The sequence below is a fragment of the Drosophila ananassae genome, chromosome 2L, assembly GCF_017639315.1.
Source record: "Drosophila ananassae strain 14024-0371.13 chromosome 2L, ASM1763931v2, whole genome shotgun sequence".
NCBI classification, from domain to species: domain Eukaryota; kingdom Metazoa; phylum Arthropoda; class Insecta; order Diptera; family Drosophilidae; genus Drosophila; species Drosophila ananassae.
In genome coordinates, this window is record NC_057927.1 from 22,213,779 (window position 1) to 22,234,931 (window position 21,153).

The 21,153-nt window shown below is 41.0% G+C and overlaps 1 protein-coding gene and 1 long non-coding RNA gene across 5 annotated transcripts in view; both read left to right on the top strand.

The window, feature by feature from the left end:
- The window catches only part of LOC6501640 (RNA-binding protein 208), a 66,393-nt gene extending 60,113 nt beyond the window's left edge, over positions 1 to 6,280 (top strand). For 2 of the 4 annotated variants that reach the window (XM_032456240.2, XM_001955625.4), the window contains one exon: positions 459 to 6,280. In XM_032456240.2, the coding sequence (XP_032312131.1) occupies positions 459 to 488 (30 nt within the window). In that variant the 3' untranslated portion in view covers positions 489 to 6,280. The remainder of the gene's footprint in view (positions 1 to 458) is intronic. The other 2 variants (XM_032456239.2, XM_014911660.3) reach the window with 1 other exon arrangement.
- Positions 6,281 to 20,170: 13,890 nt separating this feature from the next.
- On the top strand, positions 20,171 to 20,875 carry LOC123257279. The gene is made up of 2 exons (XR_006507305.1): positions 20,171 to 20,301; positions 20,368 to 20,875. It is a non-coding gene; the product is annotated as an uncharacterized LOC123257279 (long non-coding RNA).
- The last annotated feature ends 278 nt before the right edge of the window (positions 20,876 to 21,153 follow it).

Here is a 21,153-nt window from a genome sequence, read left to right on the forward strand (position 1 = left end):
GATGAGGCAAATAAAATATAAACACTATTGGATTGGAAAAACAAACAATAATGAAAGCATAAACAATGAATTTCTTTTTATATTCATCTAAAATGTACATCTTTTGTTTACCATTAAAAGAATTACTTTTTTGCATGTGTGGCTTAATAATAAATTCAAAACCTTATGGTGAAATAGTTCTGCATCGCTGAGTGCTCAATGTTTTTAGTCTGTAAAATATCTGCAATTTGTTTGCTTGTTTTATTTGTTAATCTCGTACTCCTACACACACTCCTTTCAAAGCTCTCTGGATGGTACATAAGGCCAATAGAATTTTGCATTGCATTTCAAATATGTGTTGTTGACAAAAGTACAAAAAATCATGCACTCGTGCCAATACTCTTTTTTGCGTTACAATTACTTTTATTCCGTCTACTACTTTTTTCCAATTTTTACTAACACCCATATTATTTTTTAAGGTTTATCCTTTACTTTTGCAGGCACAGTAAACGAAAAAAGCCAAAAACCGAAATCCAAACAAAATTTTTCAAGTACAGCTGCAATTTTCTGAACAGAAACAAAACCATACTGAGCTGTAAATAAAATGCGAAGCGCAGAACACTAATTGCAAAACAATTGACGGCAACTCGAAGTTTGGCGATTTTAGAGAGCTGCACCCCAGAAACAAAATCAAGAGCAAAGCAAAGCATAAGCAAAAGCATAAGCGAATGCAAAACCTAAACCTTAACCTAAACCTAAACCAAAACCAAAACCAATGCTAAATGAAAATTACACGATCTCACACACACACCCACATGAATATATACATACTAATTATATATATAAACGTATATGTATAACTAGAGCATAAATATCTGTCGAGCATTGGGGGAGGCCAAAGCAAACAATTATTATGTATATGCAAAAGCAAAGAAAGCAAAAATATTTTTAACCCTAGCTGCTTACACCACAACATATACACCCAAAACACACGCATACACATCCACACCGACATATTTTAATGCTTAATGTAAATGTGTTGGAGCACGGCGCGTATAAAAAATAATAATAACAATAATTAATTGACGCAAGAAGCAAGAGAGGTACATGCAAAAACTGCGTTTATAAATAAAAATAGGGGCATACAATTTGGTCGAGGAAAAGCATAAATCGAGTGGCGGCCAAAATTAAACTCACAGACTCATATGCATCACACATCCACATCCTCATGTATTTCCAGAGTGGCGGCATTAAATTAAAATAAACATAATTAAAAATGCGTTAAAATTAATTACGCGAACACACACATGGAGACGCGTGCAAGTAAATATTTGTATGTGTGTATACAAATATTCGTCCTTGCCCCTCACCCGCTCTGTCATTTTCCATCCACAGCAGGACCCGCATCATTTTGTATTGCCTACTTTTGCGCGCAGTTTGGTTCTAGCTTGGCACACTCTACACCTAAAACACATACATACACACATAGCACTAGTGCCTATAACTATGATAGATGACGTGGATTTTTTAGAGGATACTGTAAATCACACACGTTAAAGAAAATACAGACAGCTGCCAAATCGGTCCAGGAGCAGTTCATGTCCTGCTATCACTTCCTATATAGAATGCAACTGAAAGTTTACGCACTCACACTACTTTGATTTGTGATCGATCAGCAATTGAAAGACAGGTTCCTACACACGCACATCAAACACACTACGAAGTACGAATCCGAATCCAGGATCCTCGAGCCCTCTCTCTCACTCACCTATACCGCTAGATCTCTTTCTCTCTCTCTCCATCCATAAAAATCCCTCCTTTTCGAGGAAGTTTCGCAATTAGCAGCAGCTGCAGGAGCTGAGCCTTTAATTTGTTTGAAATTTGAGTCTAATTTGATTACGATTTAAGTTTTTCGCTTCACTTTCAACAAGCTTCATGAGAGCCATGTACAAAGCAGCCAAACCCGACACGAAAGCCGCAAAAATGTTTCAACACCCTCCAAAACAATTTACCAACACACACTCCTCTCGTACTAAGCTATGTACATATATATGATACGTTTATGGTTTTATTTCAGTTGCCAGAAGAGGAATGGTTAGCTGCAAATTTGTTGTGTTAGTTCTCTGTTGTTTAGGCCAAAACGAAAACGAAATCACAATCCATACCAATATCGAAAAGGAGACCCCCAAACAAAAATAACAGAAACCAAACCAAACCGAACCGATAACTAAAAACAAAAAAAAAATATCCAAGTATCTAAGAATATATTAAAGAAATATACGGTAAAATAGAGAGAGGAGAACTCCCAAAACGCAAGTAATATATATATTGAAAACAATCAAAGTATGCCATCGAATGATATTAATTGATATTAGCTAATGGAGCATAGCCGTAATAGAGTAGATATTATCGCCTAATCATATAAGCCAATAAACACACTTGCAACACAGAGAGAGGAGGCCAGGAGCCGGCAACCAGCCAGATAACAAATTATCCAGAAAACGCCGTGAGAGAAAGGAGCCCTCACACCCACAGACTTACACTAGCAAGCATTAATCAACACACTCATACTCGCAGGACTCTAGGACTCTTGCGAACACACACAGCAGGCAGAGTTTCGGTTAGCATTGCACAGCTACCCACGCAGTACATGGATGTGAAACATAAAAATAGTCATAGAAGGTATAAAAATACAACTAAAAGTGTAGAGTATATATATATATATATAAATGAATGTAAAGTGGTAAATAAAGTATAGAAATAGACATGGTTGATAAGTTCGTGGCGTATTCAGCATATGCATTAAACCAACATGCTTATATAATATACATATATATATATATATACGGATAGAGTGACACTCACACCACTCACAATCACACCCGCATACCAACTAAAAACTAAATGCGAGCAACGTATGGTAAATTATATTTATTGTATTTTGTGTTGTACGTAATACGTATGTATGTATGTGTTGGATGATAAATCACAAATAGATGTTCAAAATGAAAACCAATTAAAACGATGACAACAACAAATAAAAATCCCAAGTAATAGAAATAGCAATACGCATACGTAAAAGCAACGTAATCGCAATCGCAATCTGAATCGCAATTGTGCGAAACATATTCGTACGTATCGGACAGTTTAGCCATAAAAAAAGTAAAGAAAAATGGACGAGTAGGAGGCTGAGAGGTATAAGGACGAGCCAGGACGAGGCTTGATTTGCATTTGACACGCCCCAATCCCCCGGCGGCAGCCAGCGTGGAATTTGTTATGTCATTTTTTAGTGGAATTTTTCGCAGCTATCGGAGCAGCGCATTTAGTTACTTGGGTGTGGTCCCATATAGCTCGAGTAAATGTCTATCGATAATCGACAAAAAAAATAAAAAAAACACAAAAACCCAGAAACACCCATACACGAAATACTCCAGGACACATCATTCGTGTGCTAACTGGTAGGATTGATTAGAAGCGGTGGGAGAGGGAGTATTTTAGCCACGACACAGATACGAATAAGAAATATAGTGACACGTACCCGTAGTCATTAGGGCAGTCGTACTGTATATTTAAATGTTTTTAGCACTAGAACTTAGAGGAACTACGAGAAGCATTGCGTGCAAGCGACTTAGATGTAGATGTGATTTTAAAAAGTGGGCGGGAAAGGATCGGCCAACGATCGGATAAGCGGTAAAGGATCATGAAGCTGACAAATGCATTTTGGTTCTGTTATTTTACGTTCTAGACATTGTGTTAAGCAAAAAAAAAAAGCGAAAGCAGAAATTTGAATGTTGTTGACCAAACGAAAAATAAACTAATACAAAAACAGTTTTGCAGAAAACAAAAAAAAATATTTGGCTAGGAAATCGAAGAAGAGAAACCCCTTTATAAGAGAAACCAGTTTATAGTTAAGGCGAAAAAACTAAAAAAAAAATATTATCGGTTTGTTTGTTAATGTTTGCGCTACATATCAGTAAAGAGTTAAAATGGGTAGTTGGCACGTAGAAATAGTGAAGAGTTGGAAACTAAATAAGCATTAACTGTGGAATGTAATATGATCTAACAAGCTGACAAAGACGACGAACTAAATAATATACAAACAAATAAAATATTTATATGAATAACAGCTGTAACTGTATGTATTTATGTTGTGTAACTACAAAACGTGCTAAGTCATTTATATACGTCTATATATATATATATATATATGAACATATACAAAGTATTTATACACAAGAAGGCCCACGTCACATATACCGCAAAACCAGGGATCCTGACAGAAGGATTCAGTCCCACAAAACGATCAAGTTAAAAACCTGATGTAAAAATTTTGAAGCTACAGAAGGTAAAGCACTTTATTGCCGAGAAATTAATATTATTATTTCCAATCACTTTACGTTAATTTCAACAATTAGTCAGGTGTAATCTAATTCCGTGGCAAGCGCTTTGAGTTACTAATTTGGTTTAAGTTCAAAGCAAAAGCAAAACTACACACTAAAATGATTGCAGTTATTAACCATAAACTACAATTACCAATTAGTCAATTCAAAGTGTAATTACTGAAATGCTGAAACAGGAGCAGTTAGCAAAATTTTACCACATGCAATGCAAAAAAGAAGGCGCTACAAGTGGAGGTGGCAGATGGAGGCACATAGCATAAATTAAACTAAATGAGCAGAAAACAAATTTTAACGAGATCAACTTGCGGCAGAGAAAAACCGAAAATCAATCAAATAAAAGTATTATCTAAGCTACAAAACAATTACACAGAATATATATTCTATACGTATATATTTACATGCAGGCAGATCCTTTAAATTACATGGCAGTGCATACTACTTAACTGAGTTCTAAGTGTTCCAAAATAACAAAAAAAAATATAAAAAACACAAAAAAAGGATTTCATTTACAGGCAGCACTAGCCACTAGCCACGGAAGAAAATTAAAAGAGCCAGGCCAATTCGAAATTCCATTTGAAATCCGGGCAGCCTAGGAAGTAAAAAGCAAAATATTTATGTGCAATAAACCAGATGGATAGAAAGGATCGAGGGCATGTTATGCAATTAAAAATACACTAATATAGTAAACAAATCAAATGCAAATGTAGAAAAAATCAAACGATGAGCAAACAACCAAAAGCTGCTAACAAAACAAACATCAAAAGATAAATAAAAGCAAAACCAGAAAAGTTTTGGAAGGCATTCGACACAAGGACACACCAAACGGACACGAACACAGTCACACGCCCATAATGCATATACAGATATCGATATTATACGAACCATATATATATATATGAAAATATATATATACACACACATATATATATACAGACGTAAAATATGATAAGTAAATAGCAAATAACTAAAGTAAACAAAGTATAGATATCGACTGCAGTATTGCAAATATTTTGTAGAAATTTAAGCATGTTTGAGTGTGTTTTAGGACAAGGACTAGAAAACACAAAAGCGAAAAGCAAACAGAATGAAAAATCGAAAACATTGTAGCGGAATATAAGGGCCGAGCAACAAAAACATAAACAAACATAAAAAAAACCAAAAACAACAACCAACAACAGTAAGAACAAAGCCGAAAATTGGAAACCTAATGCATAAGCTAAGTATTAAATATACACAAAACAGAAATAAATTATATATATATAGATATATATACAATATAAATACGGCATTAGAACCATACACCTACACAAAACAAACACACACACAAAACATACACACATACAAAACGGCATTTGCATAAGAAAACACAAGTGAAACAACGTAACGAATATTAAAAAAGTTAATCAAATTAAGCATAACAAAAAATGCAAAATGAAAAATATTTATAGTTGAAAAACAAAAAAAAAATATATAAATAAAACGATGAGAATTTGGCTGCGTTTTTGTATACCAACGCGCCAAAGGACATCGAAAGTAAGCCAGCAGCAGCAGGATGCAAGCAGAAGGGGCAAGACGCTAACTGGACGGTCTCAGTGAAGCGGTCGCCACAATAAGTAGGAGATGGTTTAGAGAGCTAGATGCTGGGCTGCAAATGCATAGAGAAATTATACTTAGGAGACAGAAAAACAAAAAAATAAAATAAAATAACACAAAAAACAAACGTGTAATAACAAACCAGAGACGGCCATGTGGAAAAAAAACCAAGAACAACTGCAACATAGAAATGATGAAAATAAGTAAATATACCGAATAAACAACAAAAATTATATTATGTATACATAAATATATTGAAAGAAAACAAATAAAAACGAACAAAAAAATTTTGTAAAAATAAAAAAACATATGAAAGGCGTTTTATAATTTTTGGTAAATGGGAAAGGGGAATATACAGGATCCTAAGGCTCCTATATCCTTTTTTTCAGATCTTGAGAACTTGCTCTTATACCATTATAATTTTAATTTTATTTCAAAACCTGAGAGCAGTTATAAAGCACAGCCACCCTGCCGCTTGAACAAAATGATTCCTTTTACTTTATGATCTTTGAAAATGGCTGTTTTCTTATTTCCCTGGGGCCCTTCGGCCATCGCTGGTATCCGGTGTTGTTTTGCCAACATATTTTTCGAGCGCACAGCTTTCCATTTACACAGGTGACGCGAAGAAGACGTTCCGCTACTTATGCGTATGCCCCACAGGTGAGTTCGTTAAAAACATTTATGCTCCGGATGGCACATACATACGTACGTAAATACGTACATCCTCGGATCCGTGCCACCTGCTTCGCCGGATCCGCCAAGGATGGATTGTCATAACAAAGGCAAAAGACAACACGTGCAACAATAACAAATCAAAAATTTACAAAAACAGAACAACGACAAAATGCTAAAGGGGACCGGAAAGGGCCGGTAACGGAGAGGACTGGCATAAAAAAAAAAACAAAAAAAAAATGCAAAGCGGAGAAAAATGTTTAAAACATATTTTTTGCCAATTCCTTTTGTTGTTTTTGTTGCTTTATTTTTTTGCCGTCGCGACTGCTTGCCCCGCAGTGGCGCAACGTTTTTTTGTGTCTTGTTTCGCATTCTGCCGCAGGTTAAAACCAGCAGACTCGCACTGCCACTCGCACCCACCGAGCCCCCATTTATATTTATTGTATACGTGTGCGTGTGTGTCTATTATCACAAGGACTCCAAGAGCACATCCCCATACATACATATGCGTATAAAACATGTCTGTGTGTGTGAGTGAGTTTGTGCGTGTAAATGTGAACCATGACGGCTGCATTTTTAAGCAACATATGCGGCAGGGTTTTACTTTCACTTCTCCTTCCGCATGTGTGTGTGTGCGTAGGAGCAAAATAATGGCGCTATGTTTGATTTGCATTGCAAATCGGCGTAATTTTGCAAAATGTCTTCCTATAAGAGAAACAATATGTTTTATTTACTTACATTTGACTTTGATTTCACTGTGTCATCCGCAGCAGTCCTTTGCCTTTTATTTCAGCCTCCCTGTCTGCCTATTTGGGGCGTACAGATGCCGTCCCGACTTTCCTTCCCCGTTGCTTACAAAAGCAAAAAGACATCGCAAAAAAGCGAAAGCATAAAAAGTGAAATCCAAGCCATTGCTTATTCTAACTTTGCTTAGGCCCTGTATGCGGGTGGGGAAAGAAATTGATTGTTTGAATAGGGAATTCTGTGTACACAGAGATAAGTACATTCCGCCGCCAAAGTTATTCCGGAGATATATTTAGACGGGAACAGAAACTCACAGCTGTATTGTCGTAGGGAATTGCTTATTTAAGACTTCTTATTATTTAAAAATATGCAAGCTACAGTAGATTAAAAAGGCTTTATATTTAGACTATACTAGATCTTATACTATTTATTTGTAAAGGTATTCTGATATATCTAGTTTATTTACCGTCTTACCGCACACGTCACGCATTGGGGCTCTTTATGGCATTTTCAGTTAATAATTCCCATGCCTGAGAGCCTGTCGCCTCAACTAAGACGACACGGGAGCAAGAAGCATTTTCTGCATAACAGGATATTTGCAGAATATAAAGAATGTATCAGCAGCAGCTGCAGCCGGATGCCAGGATTCAAGGCTGGTGAGAAAGCCGGGAACGGGGAGTGTGGCGGTGGATGGCAGGCAGGCGGATGGCAGGACGTGCAGCTGTGCAACGGAAACCGGAAATGCGCAAATAGCAGGGCACTGAGGATTTTTACGCTCAGCACGATTCCGCATGGCATCGGGAATCGGGCTGTGACCCCATGCAGTGCTCAGATGAGTGGCTCCATCGCCGCACAGCATACATAAGCTGGCATATATCCCCCTGCCAGCAGATTAGACACTCAACAGGACGAACAGGACGAGAGCAACAATGCATCGGACAGCAGATATGCATTTGTGAGCTCATCCTGGTCAGGTCCCCGATGTCATATCCGACATATCCGTTTCGAAAGCAGCCTCGAAAGGTATGGCTCCCAATCCCCTTAGAAGGACAGTACTATAATTATTATCTGAAAACTGATGGGCTTTTATAAAAAGTTGAAATATCAATTTAATAAGTCCGTTATCATGGATACCTTTCGTGGAAATCATATTAGAAGTGAATGGCCAATTTTGATGTGTCATATTGTCACTGATAGAAGTCAGTTTTTATATAAAAACTATAAATTTGTTGTCCTTGCAGTAAAAGATTCCAATAGTCGGTCTTATTAACATACAAAGCACCCGGTAATTTATGGCACTGGACCCGTCTGAATCGCATTTTGTGCGGGTACGGGAATTTTTTTGGCATATTACCGGACGCTTATGACTGCTAACTGATACAGATGCCACCCCAAGGAAAACACGTGCCCTCGTTCTCGGCCTCGGTCTCGTCCTTTTACACGAACCACGTGGACACCACAGCCCAGGACATAATGAAGCATACAATTTTCACAGACAAACATCAGCAGCGTAGAAAACCAGAGGTAGCTGGCGGGAGTGGAGGAAAGCTGGTGGCCACAATGTCCTGCATCGTTACAAGTAGCCGAATATCCTCGGCTCATAACACAAAACAGAACAAATGTCCTCTGCTGATAAAGCCTCATAATAAATGTCGACCTTTCGTTTTTCCATTTATATTATCAACTCAGGGGGAAACCAGAAGCGAGGACTTTCGGACAGCCAGGAGGATAAAAAGAGGCTGCTGTAGCTTCTGTACATGTTTTTCTCATTGTTGTTCTTGTTATTTTTCCTGTTTTGGTTGTTGTGGATTTTTGTTGTTACCGCCCCCTCCATGGCCTGGTTGGAGAGGGCGTGGCTTCATTGTGGCTACCAATGTTACCTGAACTATACATATACTGAGTATATTAAAATTTATAACCAACAACGGTAACTGAAAAAATAAACGCTGTGATAGGTGGGCTCTGAAATGTTTGCCAAAACATGTGGATAACGTAATATTATCCTAGTAAGTAATTACATTTTTTATCATTGGAAAATCTTAAAGTATTTCTCTATAATTTCTCTGGAAGAAACTACTGCCTTCCATTAAAGCAACAATCTTGCTGCCTTCCACCTTTTAAAAACCCAACCCTCGACAATGGCGCCACAATTTATGTAATTTTTCTCTTTACCTCCGTATCAGATGGCCAATAAAAAATATTATAATTACACATACATATCTGACAAAAGGTGGGTGACCACGCGAACGATCCCGTCCGCAGCGCCTTGGGCTCTGCGCCGCAGAAGCGAAGTAAGCCATAAGGACAATTTAGACTTTGAAGTGCCATTGCCGTTGCCGTAGCCGTAGCCCATTGCCGTTGCGGTGCGAACTTATTTTAATTAGACGGTGGCACATAAATGCTTAACGCCCATGCCACAGAGCACAGCTCTTCTTTGCGGTGTCGCCCCAGTCCGTTTCGCCATTCCACCTGAGAGACAATGCGACCGCAACATAAAAACCGAAAGGGGCCGTGGTAGGGGAAGGGGGGCGAATGTCAGCCTTGGAGGGCCAGGTGGTTTGGGCGGTTTGTCGTGTCGTGTAACTCACATTAACCGATGCCATGCAATGCAGCCATAATAAGAGGTGAGCACAAGTTTAATTAGTGCATTCAGTGAGGCCAAAAGGAAGGCGGAAGCCTGTGGCCACCGTTGCGTATGAGCAATGTGTGTTCGTGTGATAAAACGGCCATGCCGCATCAAGGTCTCGTGTCTCTCCCAGTCCCTGTCCCTGTCATGTGTGTGTGTGTGTACTTTTATTGCTGTCATCCATCTGAGGAGTAAAACTCTTATGGTCATAAAACTCTAGAACGCATGGGACGCGCAAAAACAAAGCCAAGCCTCGAACGCAAACGAAATCCCCCCAAAAAAACAAGCAAGAGAACCGAGCAACCGCAAAAAATGTCAGAGTGCTGAACTAATAATGGCACCTGTCAAAATTCGTTAGACCACCCCGGCCAGGGGAGAGGTCACCGGGTGTCTCCCAGAAGGGGTGAGGCCGAGAGATTGAGAGGAAACCAACTTTGGTCCGAATGACGAAACTCAAACGACATTCATAGTGATTTGGTTTGGCCGTTTTGCGTCATTTGTTGGATCCAAGCGATGGCACACATGGCCGAGGCTACACGGAGCCATGGCTAAGCATAGTTCTTAGAATCAGAAATCAAACGTAAGCCAAGAATCAGTATAAGGTTGAGGGAATCAATTCCTAATGGTATCGCAATGAGTACTTAGTACTTTTATAGTAGGAGAGCTATTATTTTTTCCCGGTGTATAACGAAGCCGATGCAAAGAGCCTCAAGTCACTTACCCGGATAGCTCGTGCTGATATGGCTCGAAGGACGTAGATGAATGGGAAAAAAACGGGGATCACACAGCAGAAGCGAAAGCATCAGCGAAGACAATGAAATTTATCACCAACCGCAAAGCCACAAAACTACAGATACTGCGAGTACAACAAAAACGTGACATCTAATAAAGGCCAGGAGATGAACAACAAAAAACACAAAAAAAAAAGGAAAAATAATGGAAAAAGCAGAGGAGGCCGTGAGGGGAAAGGCATTGTGCACCTATGAATGTGAAGTCTAAGACTGCGCTTTAGTTATGCATTTTATGAGCAACCTTGCAGCATTTTGATGGCCCTCGGTGGCCCGTATTCTCTGGCCAGGGACTATGGCGGTAATGCGTGGCATAAAATCCAGCCCGACCCTGGCTTCCTTAGTGCCACCACATCGTATATCTCTAATGATGATGATCATCGGACTTTTCGGTTTCTCGAAAACTTTAATCGCTTCCAGCACCCGTTGAAGAAGACGCTGCACAAAAAGAGTGTGCAGGAGATGTCGCTGTTGTCCGACAAAGCCGCAAACACTTCATGAAACTCAACAACATGCATCTGGAGTCTAAAAGCCTAGATGGAGATGGAGACGGAGACGGAGACGGAGACGGAGTCAGAGTCAGAGCAGTTGGAGCAGCAGGAGCTCCTGGACCTGGACACGACATGTGTGGCATGTGCCACACGCATGCGTTGCATGCCAATGCTGCCTGCCATATAAACAGAATAAGAAACTGCATAGAATTTGCAATGGCAATGAGAAAAGTGGAGCAGGACACTTTTGGAGGGAGTGCACGTGCAAAAAATAATAAACTACAATTGGCTTTAAAGTGCAAACTTTAGGTGTTGAATTGAATTCACTATTGATTCTTATTTTGAAAACTATTCTAGCTTAACTTCCTAACCTAAAAAGATAGGCTTAAAGTGGAAAAAATGAAAAAGAGATCATTAAGACATAATTTTTTGCCAGTGTATGCTACTAAGCGGCAGCTGGCCAAAGTCGAAGGAAGTTGGCCGGCTACCATGTCAACGGCTAAATGACACTGGCACTGGGATGGGTCCTGGGCCAGGGATTCATTTTGGATGGGGGAATATGAACGGGAATAGGACTAGGACAGTTTTCCCATGTGTCTAAAAGTGTGTATGTCCATCTGTGTGTGTGTGAGCTGTGCGGTTGTGTGCCACTTCCGGTGACAATGTGCAACCGTGGCAAAAGGAATGAGTGCGACGACGTGCAAGTGAACGAGCCGGATGAATGGTCAGTGGCAATGCACAAAGGCCGGCGACTCGATTTGGGATTGCAAAACAGGAATAGGAATAGGAAAAGGGATTTTGCCGGGAATAGGAATTGGAATGGTAAAAAGGACACATACAGAGACAGGTCTTAGACTCGTTGTTTGCGTTTGGCATTTGTGTTTGCTGGCGCATCCAAAACACTTGCCATGCGGCCAATATTTGAAATACATGTGAATATTCCCCGGCTTCCCTTGGCTGAATTCATATCATTCTCCACTGTCCGAGCACCTCTGTCGCTGCCATATGATTTATGAAGATGGGACATGTGTAATTTAAAGCTCATAAATTTGTCGCTGCTCCAAAAAAGGACTGACACTCAGAAGTGTACGGAAAATTGGGGATTGCAGTTAAGATGAAACTGCAATAATAATGTTTTGAATCTGACTTTTTGATAAGAAGTTTGGCAAGCTGCTAAACTACAAGGACATTCTCTAGAAGAAAACACAAAAAATCGATAAGGCTTAAGACACTTGTACTTACGAATGAAACTAAATTTTATAGCCCCCTGCGTGTTTGCTTTCTTCCCATCCTAGTACACTGGGCTCAACTGAAGTACCCCTAAATGCAACAATAAATTCAATTAATTGCACTTTATTTCGATTATCCTTGGACCCCAGCCGCAGGCCGCAGGCATTGTCCTATAAATGTCAATAGCGGCCATTGAATACTTGAGTGGCCGTCGCCGGATTGCGGTATCTGCCCTCCTCATCTAATGTCTAATTTTTGCTCATTAATTTCATTCAACATTTTTATGCATTGTCATAAAACTCATTTTATGAGGCACACGCATATCATGTCCTCCCACCCTTGTGACTTCCCTCCCTGTGGATAGTTGTCTGTCTAATTAGATTAGTTAGTTGCGCAGTTCGCATTCTTTTGGCGCTGCAAATGTTTTGGCTTGTCATAGAGGAGTGATTCTGTTATTCTGCCCCCGGAGAATGACTTTTGTCCAAATGGCAGGCCCTAATTGGTTGCCTTTCGTATTTTTACTTTCTGTCTGGGCCTTCTGCCTTTAATTGGTGCACTTTCATACTGCAATTTTGGCTACTTCTTTGGATATATTGTCGTTGCTTTGTTAATTAATTAAACGATGGCAACGAAATCTGATGTTTGTGCTCCGAAGCAGACAGTTTCGGTTCGTTAAAAACAATGCAGGCAACGCAGTGGTATCGATGTAAGTTCCCAGAATCCATGGTCGTCTACTGTAAAAAAGGAGCTCGGTTTTATCTGAAATCAAGCCCCTGCTCGTTAATCTACACCTATGTGTGCGTATGCAACTGACGTTGGACTGAGATTTCTGCATCTGCAACAACTATGATATTTCTACTTTTCCGACCTGACTGCTGATACTGCTGCTGGGGCTGGTGCTGGGGCTGGTGCGTTTGCTAGTCGAGCCAAAAATGGACTAAAATGGTACGTTATCAGTGCGTATACTTGATTTTTATACGCACACTTAAGCAAATAACTGCAGGCATTATTTCAAAATTCGAAAATTAAAAGCAAACAACAGAGCGAGAGCTACAGAACCAGAACAAGAGCCAGAGCCATGGCAGATGGCCATAAGAAAAATACACACACGCACACTATTTCATACTCAGATATAAACGCCCATACATACAAAAGTGCACAGGGAGAAAAGTGAGAGCAGAGGAAAGGAGGAAAAGTTTTAATATAAAGTGATGCGAAATGTTTTCCTTGCGAATTTACCTTCAATTTATGCATTTATGAATATGTAAGCACATTCGAGAGACTTCGCTCAGCTGCCCGAGTTGTGTGAGTGCAGTCAAGTGGCAAGCAGCTCACAGATTCCCACACCCACACATTGGCAGACACATAAACACACACTAGCACATTGATTAATAAAACGCATTTGGCTAAGAAGTTTTGTGCTTCGTCAAAAGGCATTCCCATTGCTCAGGCCAGGCCCGGCCCCAGGACATTTCGTCATGTGAAAAAAGCCAACATGAAATATTTATGGATTAATGTTTTATTTACCGCTCATAACAGGCCAGGCAGCTTAGTCGGAAAAACAACTGCAAAAAATATGATAATAATAAAAACAAGAAAAACAACAAAATTGTCTGGCCATGTGCGAAATTACGTATTTTCAAATGCAAGCCAAAAATTTCATTTCGAGCTCAAGTAATGGCCACTCTGTGAGTCGTATTTTATTGCCGTTTTTACTATTTTTCCAGTTGTGGCCAAGGATTTAATTTGGGCTTTTTTTGTAAACAGATCGTTTACTTGTTTACCATGTATTTACATGCGGATAACTATGCGGATCAGGATTTGGCATGCAAGTGAACTTTGGCCAGTCGAAACCGATTTCAAATCAAAGTTAATCAATTACGAGTCCCATCACAAAGTGTCATGAATATAACATGACAGCATTGAAAGGAGCATTGCCGCAACACGAAACACGCTCCTCGTTTTGCATAAAAACGAAAAGTAAAAGAGACCACCCCTTATCCCCCCCAAAAAAATAAAATAACAATCAACAGAGGCCTCACCAGCTCCCACATGTTCCACAATTAGCGTGACAATTTGAAAAGCCGAAAACCACCTCCACATAGCGTCAATCATTCCAATCATTCATTTTCTTGCTCAATATTTGCGGTCATTAAATTGCGTATACGCCGTGTGGGCGCGTATCGATTTGGGATTCGGCAAAGTATGTGTGGCTGTAAATGGAATCAGAAACCCTTTTTTATGGACCGACGTCACTTGCTCATTACCCAAATAGCCCCAGGAACCCGATCGCGTATTGTATGTCAAGTTTAGTGACTGTAAAATGTTTTTGTTGATTTTCCTCTGCGCCGCACCACGCATAAAACAAATAAACTTCCTCGTTGACATTTCTTTACGACAATCAATTTATGACATTTATGATAGGCAAATGGCACGCGCTAATCAATGCGTCGTCGACTTGATTCCCTTGCCCTGCAAGGCCTTCCCTCAAAAGCCAGGTTCTTCCTTCTGGTTCTGGGAAATGACAAACTTCCGTTACGCATTGTTTGGCAAGACAATGGGGCACTCGTTACATGGCCTAATAGTCATTTACCACGATATGGTAAATGGAAAGCGAGTCGTGTTGAAAAAAATTAAACGAGCATTGAGACAATTGCCAAACAAGTGGAAAAAAGTTTATGGACAATTTTACGACCGGCACAGCCCTCGGCCAAGGATCAGTCAACTTTTTATTGAGTGAGGAAAGTAATCAATTTCTGGAGACTGTGACTGTGAAATGGTGGCTGGCGGTGGGTGGTTGCTTCCATTAAATTCAAATAGTTATGAAATCATGTCTATTTATAGTGGTAAAGACCCTGGCATGGATGATTTGGCAAACGAATATATGCCAACCGAAATTAGTTTAATTTTATTCAAAGTCCATTAAGTTTGGGGAAAGTTGTTGATTTTATTGCTTGTCTATTGTTATGCAAATTACTTGTTAAAATAGTTTAACGTCTTTCTTTTAGAGAAGTATCTATCTATTCGGTATTCCTATTTCTTCCTCGGCGAAGTTTTCAAGGTAACTTTTATTCCTTATTTAAATCTGTTTTATTGTTTGAGAGTAACATATTCATGAGCGTTTAATGGTTACTGGTTTGCAGCCATAAAATCTCAACTGGAACAATCCACATCCAGGAAACGCGTAGTTTTGCGACCAAGAATTCTGCACAAATCAACACAAACTATACCCATACCATATTTTCTTAATGCCAATGGCGAAACAGTGGCCGTAGCAATAAAGGACTATTACACGCACTTCAATTGCAATTAACAAAACTTTCGTGAAGGGAGGGACCTGGCGAACAAGTCGGCTGCATATGAGAAGACTTGAATGCCTGCGTATTCCATAAATAAATTAGAATGTGGCAAAAGCGAAAAACGTTGAAATGTCAGCGAAGCCAGTCGGGCTTTTATTCTCGAGCTCGTTTTCACGCTGACACGGATATGGATACGGTGCGGCTATGACGACGGCTACGTCTATAGCTATGGCTAGAACAACAACGATGCCGACGCACTGCGACATAATGGCGTCCACTTTGCGTTTTTATGCTTAATTTACTTAAAAGGACGGCCTGCAATGTCGGGCAAAGTGCACTGATACATGGAAATGGAAGTGTATGGGACGCACCCCAAACAGTTATGACTTAGGCTTATACGTGTAGTGGGGGAAACTCTGGGCTCTCGAACACGCAATGTAATGTGACTGGCAAAAGGGGACGGGTTCGGGTCCGTGTCCGAGTCAGCGATGTTTCCAGGCTTCAGTCTCTGGGTGTATTTTACATTTCACGCACAATTTTCCATGGCACGCAATTTGACGCTTATGGCACCAGAGAGCGGAGAGGTCCTTGCTATTTTAAACCGTTCTCTATTTGCGACGGAAAGGATATGGATACGGGGGGACAGAAGCCCTCATCCTTGGGCCCCGAACCTTTTCGCCTCATCCTAATATCACATGCACAGCGGCACATGCAGGCGACAGCTTAGCGAGCACTAAGCAAGTCCTCGTCATAGTCGCATATTACATCACTCGCCGAGTGACTGAACCCAATCCAGTTCATCCCACTTGCCCTTTTCTTCAGCCATGTCACGTTGTTGTTAGCATTCCCAATGTAAGGGGGTCTTTGGATACGATGTGCACAGGGATGATACAAGTATTCAAATGAGTATTTGAAGGCTTTTCAGTAAGGTAGATTTAATTGAAACAAGGTTTCAAAACAATAGAAAATGTAAGGTAATTTAGTAAAGATTGTATTAATCATTTTATTTAGCTTTTTCATTATTGTTTTAACATGGCATAGCCAACTTATTGGTGTGCTCTTTTATGATTATGCTACTTTTATTTTAATTCTCCTAAATTATTTATTCAAATATTTCTCACTGTGCAACTATTTTGGAGAGGGGTTGGCTGCGAGGACATGTGCGTGGCAAAATAGTTGAAATAGTTGATGCGCACTTTTCAGCGGTTTCGAATTGGGCTTGGCCTTTGAACCCCGCCCAGGGCCATTTCTTTGCCATTCTGGGGGAGTGGGATGGCCCGTTGAATTGTTAATAACATTTCGGGACTCACGCATTTAAATGAGCCTCACGTACGCGGACGATTTGTCACAAAATAATTTTTACGACTTTGCGACTTCATTGCCAGTGACCAAGCCCCACCACGCACTCCTCCCTCTGCAAAATCCTCCCCCATTTCATCGCCAGATAATTGTTGTCGTTGTCTTTTAGCGACTGGCGACTAGCGACTGCCAACTGGGAAAATCGTGGTTCAATTCCAGCTAAAAGTGTCGCACACTTTTCTGCACCACAGGCGGTGCGGTGCGGTGGAGCGGTATGGTATGATGCCTCAAGGTTGGCGTGTCGCTCTCACTTAAGCCCTTAACGCCATTTCAGTTGGCATTAGGTGGCAACTTTAGATCATTACACATAAACTTCGTACATAGTACACACAGAGGAAAGTTGTTTGCTTCCAGCTTATGCCTGATTGCATTTATTCTGATGCCTCGCCGCCGTCTCAATAACAACTGCAAATGAACAAGCCAACTTTGCACCAGTCGATTCAAATCAAGCGGAGGCGATTGCTGGCGGCTTCAGATGCTTTTGTCACTTTTTTCCAATTTTTTCCTTTTTTTTTCTTGTCTCTGCGGTTGCCAAGCAGCGAGAGCCTCAGATGATATTAAACGCATTGTCACCACCGTAGCTGTCGATATCTTATCCGCAAACGCCTCTTAGATGCCGCTTTGGATATAAAATACAGAAAGTACTCCAGATGGAAAACACTTCATGAGAAAATTGGTATAAAATTTGGATTAACCCATTTACACTTTGAAAATAGGTATAGCTTAAATAGCATTTATTGATGATGGCTGTCTTATACTTATCGAGCGGCCACTGTACAGCGATACACTGACAATGTCGAATTTAAATGACGTGCGAAACAAGAATTTAATTTTCTACTTGCTCTGGCGAAATGAAAAGCCTCCCGAAACCGAACCACCCTCGGATCGCAGAGCTCCAACCACTAACCTTTTAACCCACCACCCCTCCATCCCGCCAATGTCAGGCTGTTCCGCTCGCTATTCAATTTTTATTTGCCTGCCGTTCTAGTAGTAGTTGGTTTCGGTTTTTTCGGCCTTACTCGGGTGGCTCCTACTCGTCCTTCGTCCTTCGTCCTCGTCGATGTCGTCGGTTACTAACTCACATCGCTAGACGTTTGGCAAAATGACAAATTTGCAGCGCATGTTGTCTCTCACAAGGGTAGGGGGATTTTTAGGATGTCGTGGATAGAAGAGGAGCTGAACGGAGCAAGCGGCGCGCAGGGGCGTAGGCAGTTAAGGGTAAAGGACATCAGCCAATGGCGCGGCAGTTGGTTTTAGTTTCAGTTTCGGCTATCCCCCCTGTGAGCTCTGCGCCTCCGTTTGTGTGCCAAAATGCGTTCCCTACTTTCGGGCCGGCATAATGAAATTCCAACTTTTGACTTATTGACGACGACAGCGAGGACGAAAACGAATCGAGGACGCTGCCTGCTCTGCTTGTTGTGGTTACCGTTTATCCTGTCGCTGTCGCTGTCGCTGTCGGCGTCACAGCGACGCTTGCGCCATGTCCTTCCATTAGAAACTATGGCAACATTATCCCCAATCAAGTCGAATCATAGTCCATATTCACACCCATTTAAGCGGGATTCTTTTTAAAGTTGGGAAATAAATCATAGCTAATTGGATAATAGTGTGCCTCTTTTCCGTAACTTTATGTTTGCGAGCTACCATCAGATCTTTTCGAGTGGGAACTGTGTAATCTCATTAGTTAAAGTAACGCTATCAATAGCACAAAAGGCCACTCAAGCCTGGAGATGAAAATTCCATCGATATTTTCGTCGGATCCTGAAACAGAAGTGGAAACACGGCAGTTGGGCGTGCTCGCCTTTCAAACGAAACTCAAAACTGAAACTCCATGATCCAGTTGCATGTTAATTAAGTACATTTTTCCGGTGGAGCGTCGGGGCAAAGGGTTGACAATAACAAAAACATCCAGAACAAAAGAACCATCCCGAGCAGAACGAAGCCGATAATTAAGACCCGAAGAGTAGTGAGTCCCTTTTGTCCATGCCAAATTAGTTGCACTTACAAATAACTTTAAATTGGCCAGGGCCAAGAAGCGAGCTCTGGCCATGTTCAGATTCATTTCCGTTTCGGTTTTAGTCGCTCTGAGCAGCTTAGCTTAGTGCACTGCAGTTGCCCACTGCGATTCCCCAATGCACCGATGTCCTGCCGGTCAGGACTCGACTTTTAATGAATGTGCCAGAAAGTATTGTGCATAAATTCGTGTTGCCTATCTGCAGGCGCAGGAAATTGCGCAATTTTCTAGATGTTTTCACCCAGAAATTTTTCCGAATTCTTCTTTTGGCTTTTGCGCTTTTGTCTTGCAGTCCTTGGGGGCGGCTGTAGTGGCGGGCTACGGGCTGCGGGTTGCGGGCTGCGGGCGATGAGCTGTGAGCTGCAGGATTCACGCCTCACTGGCTCAGTGCACCTCCGTACCGAACTCGCTTCCCACTTCGTTGGCATTCGTTGAAAATTAATTTTAATTGACTTTCGCTGAGCACGGAGGCGGACGGCTCCTGCTGCTTTCGGCCATGTCAATATTTACATGCCACGCATAAATTATCTACACATTTAGGCACACGCATTAGCCACCACAATGGCCAATTTCCGAGGCCAAGAGCGCGCCGTATATTTCGACTATATAGTTGGCCAGCTTATTAACAGGCCAACAAGCACGCACATTCAAAGCGGCCAAAAAGCGCAGGCAATCAAAATTATCCTGGACAACTGACCCACGCCACACCACGCCCCTTGGCGTCAACCCGCCCACCTCGACGGTGGGCAAAGCCATCGAACTTTTACGCATTGTTTATGTTAACAAAATGTAAATAAATGAGCCGTACAAACGACAGCGATGGAGACGATGGAGGCTAAGCGACAACAAAGGGCAATTAAATTCCGGGCCACGCAGGACGATGTCGCAAAGGAGGACTAAGGACAACAACAGGTGTTCAGGTTTACAGGGTTGGCTTAGCTAACAAAGGAAACAAAACAAAAATAAAAACGTAAACGTAAACGTAAACGCAAACGAACGAGAAACAGAAAAAAAAAAAACGAGGAACCAAATAAATCAAACCGAGGCAGACAAGCGCACACGCACTCCCCCAAAATGCCGGTCTTCGTCCTTTGGATTTTGTGTAAGTAAGTAGCAGGACTTGACCGGCGACGGCAGGACATTGTGTATCGAACGTTTTATCGCTTATGCAGGCACTTCGTCGCTGTTTGCTCAAGTGGCTCGCGTGTTAATTGTCGGGGAATGTGCATAACACGGCGATAACAATGAGCTGCCATCCAGTCAGCCAGTCGAAGGAGCTCCCTCCCCTTCCCAAGCTGAGCACCTCCAGCCAGCACCCCAGCGCCCCAACTCCCCAGGTGGCCAATTCGAACCTAACGTGCCCGGTGACAATTCAAAATTAACTGTCCAAGTGCTGGAGCGGCGCTGGAAAAGCAGCGCATAATCAAATGGGCCAGGGAACGCATAAATAAGCTCGAAAAGCCGCCAGGAAAGGCGAAGCAACGGAAGTGCGACTTCGCCACGCAGCTCTTAAAAAAAAGTTACATTTTTTAACTGAATCTGTTAACGGTGATCGATAGCGTTGGCTTTTTATTTTAAACATTTTTCCAACAGGTTAATTTATTTCATGTTGAAGATTGAAATTTTGTTCTTTTAGTGGGAAAGTTTGTGAAAAATAAACCTTTTAAATGATATCCTTTATATTATCTTAAATTTATTGATTTTAGGCTTATCCTTTAATTTTAAATTAAATTACAATAAAAATGTTGAATAGCTTATCTTAAATTCAAAGCTTATTGTATCTTTTGGGCCTTAAATGGCCTCTTCCATTAAAGTCACTTCCGCTTACTTTTATCGCTTTTAATTGCGTTTATTTTGGGATGTTGTTCCTTAGGCTTTGCTTTTTTGTTTTGTCCGTTACTCTGCCGGCTTTCGCGGATGCTCATTTGTCGCCGTGCGTTTGGTCGTTTATTTTATTT